The following is a 7,500-nucleotide window of genomic DNA, read 5'->3' as shown; positions in this document are numbered from 1 at the left end:
GATCGGAGATAGCGAGTGTATGATCGGAGATAACGAGTGTATGATCGGAGATAGCGAGTGTATGATCGGAGATAGCGAGTGTATGATCGGAGATAACGAGTGTATGATCGGAGATAACGAGTGTATGATCGGAGATAACGAGTGTATGATCGGAGATAACGAGTGTATGATCGGAGATAACGAGTGTATGATCGGAGATAGCGAGTGTATGATCGGAGATAACGAGTGTATGATCGGAGATAGCGAGTGTATGATCGGAGATAACGAGTGTATGATCGGAGATAACGAGTGTATGATCGGAGATAGCGAGTGTATGATCGGAGATAGCGAGTGTATGATCGGAGATAACGAGTGTATGATCGGAGATAGCGAGTGTATGATCGGAGATAGCGAGTGTATGATCGGAGATAGCGAGTGTATGATCGGAGATAACGAGTGTATGATCGGAGATAACGAGTGTATGATCGGAGATAACGAGTGTATGATCGGAGATAGCGAGTGTATGATCGGAGATAGCGAGTGTATGATCGGAGATAACGAGTGTATGATCGGAGATAACGAGTGTATGATCGGAGATAGCGAGTGTATGATCGGAGATAGCGAGTGTATGATCGGAGATAACGAGTGTATGATCGGAGATAACGAGTGTATGATCGGAGATAACGAGTGTATGATCGGAGATAACGAGTGTATGATCGGAGATAGCGAGTGTATGATCGGAGATAGCGAGTGTATGATCGGAGATAACGAGTGTATGATCGGAGATAACGAGTGTATGATCGGAGATAACGAGTGTATGATCGGAGATAGCGAGTGTATGATCGGAGATAGCGAGTGTATGATCGGAGATAACGAGTGTATGATCGGAGATAACGAGTGTATGATCGGAGATAACGAGTGTATGATCGGAGATAACGAGTGTATGATCGGAGATAGCGAGTGTATGATCGGAGATAACGAGTGTATGATCGGAGATAACGAGTGTATGATCGGAGATAACGAGTGTATGATCGGAGATAACGAGTGTATGATCGGAGATAGCGAGTGTATGATCGGAGATAGCGAGTGTATGATCGGAGATAGCGAGTGTATGATCGGAGATAACGAGTGTATGATCGGAGATAGCGAGTGTATGATCGGAGATAGCGAGTGTATGATCGGAGATAGCGAGTGTATGATCGGAGATAGCGAGTGTATGATCGGAGATAGCGAGTGTATGATCGGAGATAACGAGTGTATGATCGGAGATAACGAGTGTATGATCGGAGATAGCGAGTGTATGATCGGAGATAGCGAGTGTATGATCGGAGATAACGAGTGTATGATCGGAGATAACGAGTGTATGATCGGAGATAACGAGTGTATGATCGGAGATAGCGAGTGTATGATCGGAGATAACGAGTGTATGATCGGAGATAACGAGTGTATGATCGGAGATAACGAGTGTATGATCGGAGATAGCGAGTGTATGATCGGAGATAACGAGTGTATGATCGGAGATAGCGAGTGTATGATCGGAGATAACGAGTGTATGATCGGAGATAACGAGTGTATGATCGGAGATAGCGAGTGTATGATCGGAGATAACGAGTGTATGATCGGAGATAACGAGTGTATGATCGGAGATAACGAGTGTATGATCGGAGATAACGAGTGTATGATCGGAGATAGCGAGTGTATGATCGGAGATAGCGAGTGTATGATCGGAGATAACGAGTGTATGATCGGAGATAGCGAGTGTATGATCGGAGATAGCGAGTGTATGATCGGAGATAACGAGTGTATGATCGGAGATAGCGAGTGTATGATCGGAGATAGCGAGTGTATGATCGGAGATAACGAGTGTATGATCGGAGATAACGAGTGTATGATCGGAGATAGCGAGTGTATGATCGGAGATAGCGAGTGTATGATCGGAGATAACGAGTGTATGATCGGAGATAGCGAGTGTATGATCGGAGATAGCGAGTGTATGATCGGAGATAACGAGTGTATGATCGGAGATAACGAGTGTATGATCGGAGATAACGAGTGTATGATCGGAGATAACGAGTGTATGATCGGAGATAGCGAGTGTATGATCGGAGATAACGAGTGTATGATCGGAGATAACGAGTGTATGATCGGAGATAACGAGTGTATGATCGGAGATAGCGAGTGTATGATCGGAGATAACGAGTGTATGATCGGAGATAACGAGTGTATGATCGGAGATAACGAGTGTATGATCGGAGATAGCGAGTGTATGATCGGAGATAACGAGTGTATGATCGGAGATAACGAGTGTATGATCGGAGATAGCGAGTGTATGATCGGAGATAGCGAGTGTATGATCGGAGATAACGAGTGTATGATCGGAGATAACGAGTGTATGATCGGAGATAACGAGTGTATGATCGGAGATAGCGAGTGTATGATCGGAGATAACGAGTGTATGATCGGAGATAACGAGTGTATGATCGGAGATAACGAGTGTATGATCGGAGATAACGAGTGTATGATCGGAGATAACGAGTGTATGATCGGAGATAGCGAGTGTATGATCGGAGATAACGAGTGTATGATCGGAGATAACGAGCCTAGAGGATTAGAGATAAGGAGCCGTTACTCACCCAGCTCCACGTCCTCCTCGAGCGGCCACTGGGAGAACGGCAGGTTCTTGTAGAAGGCCTCCAGCAGCTTCTCCTTCACCTGGCCCATGGTGTCGGTGTTCATCACGCGCACGCTCACCGAGTCCATGCCGAAGCCTTGGAACGACACGCTCATGTTCTGCAGACGAGAGGTCAGAGGTCACAGCACAACCTTCTCAGGACCTCAGCTAACGTTACACACAGACGCTCTTTCAGTAATGCTAACATCTGTTCTTTAACACTTATGCATCAATTACAAACAGTTACACACAGGTCCATATCTATGTCCGTGTCATAATACTGTCATAATAATGTGAAGCTTGGGAACACAGACTTTTAGCACAAAAAATAGTTTATACATCTTTCATGGAGTGTTTATTTCTGAAATGTTTCAGTTGGACGTTCGTCTAATGTTTTTTTTTTTTAAATGTAACTTCTACGGCTGGGCAACGATTAATCGTGATTGATCGCATCCAAAATAAAAGTTTGTGTTTACATAACATATGTGTGTGTACTGTGTATAACTATTTTGTGTATATAAATACACATATATGCATGTATATACTGTATACATATTTATACATAATCTATATTAAATATAAATATTTTATATATGAATAACACATTCTTCTTAAATATATACATGCATATTTAAATATCCAAAATAATTATACACAGTACACACACATGTATTATGTAAACACAAACTTTTATTTTGGATGCGTTTAATCGTTGCCCAGCCGTAGTTACTGTTCCAGAGGACATTCAGAGATAATGTTTCCAGTAACTCAACGGGACAGCAGTGTCCCCCCTCCTGCGGCTCCCATGTGGCTGACCTGCGGCTGGGCCTCGATGTTCTCCCGCAGGAGCCACTCCTCGTTGAGTGTGTAGCGAGCCTTGCCCGTGATGGCGTCGATCGAGCCCTTGTTGATCTGCTGTTTGATGGCACACAACAGGAGGAAGAACGGCTCGCCAACCGTCTCCTGAGGAGACACAACACACTCCTACAGTCAGAACCAGCGAAACACACACACACACACACACACACACACACACACACACCTTGAGGGAGTAACACCCATTCACCAACACACTCCTACAGTCAGAACCAGCGAAACACACACACACACACACACACACACACACACACACACACACACACACACACACACACACACACACACACACACACACCTTGAGGGAGTAACACCCATTCACCAACACACTCCTACAGTCAGAACCAGCGAAACTCTCACACACACACACACACACACACACAAGCATGCACGCACGCACGCACACACACACAAAAACACACACACACAAACACACACCTTGAGGGAGAAACATCCGTTCACAACACACTCCTACAGTCAGTGGAGAACCAGCGAAACTCTCACACACACACACACACACACACACACACACTCACACACACACACACACACACACACACACACACACACACACACACACCTTGAGGTAGCTGTACATGCAGATGGACATCCAGTTGGTGAGCATCTTCTCCACCACGGACTCGGTCCTCCTCAGCATCAGCTTGGGGTTCTTGGAGGCGGAGGCGTCGATCAGGTCCACCAGCAGCTCCTTCATGATGCTGGTGTAGTACTCCAGCTTACCATGGAGGGCGATGGTGAGCAGAGAAGCAAGATTGCACCTAAACACCAGCGACAGAATTCACATCGTGACCTCAGTGCTGGAGAATGGCGTAATCGAGAACATTCACATCGGTGTGGAAAGAAAAGCCGGAGTTGGGAAAAGCCCTTCCTCTGATGAATAGCTCCACACAGATCAGCTACACAATCGCACAACAGCTAATCACACACAGATGAGGACCTGAGACAATGAAAGCACTGATGCTTCAATGCAGGGTGTGTGTGACTGAGATCCTGAACTCACTGAATTCTCCCGGGATCAAATCATCCGCGCCTCGCTTCCCGACAGCTTCTGATCCTGTTGCTCAGAGCATTTTCTATCAGCCGTTTAATGAATGTTTGTTATTTTGTCATGTGCGTTCCCCTCTTACATGTGCAGAGACGTGCTTTACACTCGTTACTGTAACTTTATTGCATTTATACATTATAAGCTCTTACATTACATGACATGTCTCTAGTGATTTTCAGAAATCCTCAACCTAATGAGCGACTTCTGAAGCAGTGTTGAGGAGAACTGATCATGTACAGTCGCTGTCTCGTGATCTCCGATGTGCTTTTGGGTCACTGAACACACACGTCACTGAACATGATCCTGGAGGGGTTTACAACTATATTTAAAGACCTGCATAAATAAAATGAATACCATATGAGCAGGGTAGAGGTTACATTTTATATGTATGCCATAAACATATCACCAGCTACAATATTTATTCACTAAGTGCAAACAGCACATCTTGTAGGCAAAGGATATTTACTATATATTATATATATATATATATATATATATATATATATATATACACTCACCTAAAGGATTATTAGGAACACCCGTTCAATTTCTCATTAATGCAATTATCTAATCAACCAATCACATGGCAGTTGCTTCAATGCATTTAGGGGTGTGGTCCTGGTCAAGACAATCTCCTGAACTCCAAACTGAATGTCAGAATGGGAAAGAAAGGTGATTTAAGCAATTTTGAGCGTGGCATGGTTGTTGGTGCCAGACGGGCCGCTCTGAGTATTTCACAATCTGCTCAGTTACTGGGATTTTCACGCACAACCATTTCTAGGGTTTACAGAGAATGGTGTGAAAAGGGAAAAACATCCAGTATGCGGCAGTCCTGTGGGCGAAAATGCCTTGTTGATGCTCGAGGTCAGAGGAGAATGGGCCGACTGATTCAAGCTGATAGAAGAGCAACTTTTACTGAAATAACCACTCGTTACAACCGAGGTATGCAGCAAAGCATTTGTGAAGCCACAACACGCACAACCTTGAGGCGGATGGGCTACAACAGCAGAAGACCCCACCGGGTACCACTCATCTCCACTACAAATAGGAAAAAGAGGCTACAATTTGCACGAGATCACCAAAATTGGACAGTTGAAGACTGGAAAAATGTTGCCTGGTCTGATGAGTCTCGATTTCTGTTCAGACATTCAGATGGTAGAGTCAGAATTTGGCGTAAACAGAATGAGAACATGGATCCATCATGCCTTGTTACCACTGTGCAGGCTGGTGGTGGTGGTGTAATGGTGTGGGGGATGTTTTCTTGGCACACTTTAGGCCGCTTAGTGCCAATTGGGCATCGTTTAAATGCCACGGCCTACCTGAGCATTATTTCTGACCATGTCCATCCCTTTATGACCACCATGTACCCATCCTCGGATGGCTACTTCCAGCAGGATAATGCACCATGTCACAAAGCTCGAATCATTTCAAATTGGTTTCTTGAACATGACAATGAGTTCACTGTACTAAAATGGCCCCCACAGTCACCAGATCTCAACCCAATAGAGCATCTTTGGGATGTGGTGGAACGGGAGCTTCGTGCCCTGGATGTGCATCCCACAAATCTCCATCAACTGCAAGATGCTATCCTATCAATATGGGCCAACATTTCTAAAGAATGCTTTCAGCACCTTGTTGAATCAATGCCACGTAGAATTAAGGCAGTTCTGAAGGCGAAAGGGGGTCAAACACAGTATTAGTATGGTGTTCCTAATAATCCTTTAGGTGAGTGTATATTTACACAATATATTACAACATTAACTGTGTTACCCTGTCGTCGATCATTTCATCCCTTAAAACTCATCTTTGATCACCAAAATATTTTTCATATTTAATGTTTTTCATAAGTTTTTTCTTTGATAAAAATTTCTTCATGTCTTAAAATATCTTGAGTGTAACTCGACACCCTTGCCACATTTAGTATGCACGGTTCTATGAATATGCAGATGAGCCCCGCCTCCACTCACTCACTCAGCTCAGAGATCCACTGGTTGACAATCACACGTTGATCTGATTGGTTACAAGGTAGTTTGTGATGTCAGAAACACCAGCGATTTCAAAGTGTGTTTTTGAGACTGTCTTTGGTTCACTGCAGTTTTAAGGAGGAAATACTCAGCAATGGTGTCGACTTATGAATTTACACATGGTTTGTCTTAAAGCAGATTAAAAACACCACACAGACACATAAACTACATTAAGGGCTGGATTTTCACCACAGGGGGACTTATATATGTGACTGCATCTGTGCCGTTCCTCCAGAGTGCTAGTACATCTATCTCTCGTACATCTATCTCTCGTACATCTATCTCTCGTACATCTGTCTCGTCCATCTATCTCTCGTACATCTATCTCTCGTACATCTGTCTCGTCCATCTATCTCTCGTCCATCTATCTCTCGTACATCTATGTCTCGTCCATCTATCTCTCGTCCATCTATCTCTCGTCCATCTATCTCTCATCCATCAATCTCTCGTACATCTATGTCTCGTCCATCTATCTCTCGTCCATCTATCTCTCGTACATCTATCTCTCGTACATCTATGTCTCGTACATCTATCTCTCGTACATCTATCTCTCGTACATCTATCTCTCGTCCGTCTATCTCTCGTCCGTCTATCTCTCGTACATCTATATCTCGTACATCTATCTCTCGTACATCTATCTCTCGTACATCTATCTCTCGTACATCTATCTCTCGTCCATCTATCTCTCGTACATCTATCTCTCGTACATCTATCTCTCGTACATCTATCTCTCGTACATGTATGTCTCGTCCATCTATCTCTCGTACATCTGTCTCTCGTACATCTATCGCTTGTCCATCTATCTCTCGTACATCTATCTCTCGTACATCTATCTCTCGTACATCTATCGCTTGTCCATCTATCTCTCGTACATCTATCTCTCG

General features: G+C 44.1%; 1 protein-coding gene across 1 annotated transcript in view; it reads right to left on the bottom strand.

The window, feature by feature from the left end:
- plxnd1 (plexin D1) overlaps positions 1-7,500 on the bottom strand; it is a 95,992-nt gene that overhangs the window by 17,219 nt on the left and 71,273 nt on the right. Inside the window, 3 exon segments of the mRNA XM_081350070.1 lie at positions 2,613-2,769; positions 3,467-3,613; positions 4,107-4,305. Of these exon segments, the coding sequence (XP_081206196.1) occupies positions 2,613-2,769; positions 3,467-3,613; positions 4,107-4,305 (503 nt within the window).

This window comes from Scardinius erythrophthalmus, assembly GCF_964197995.2.
Source record: "Scardinius erythrophthalmus genome assembly, chromosome: 20".
In the NCBI taxonomy this organism is placed as follows: Eukaryota; Metazoa; Chordata; class Actinopteri; order Cypriniformes; family Leuciscidae; genus Scardinius; species Scardinius erythrophthalmus.
Note: the sequence above shows the minus strand (reverse complement) of the source record. Positions and strands in the feature narration are given on the sequence as shown.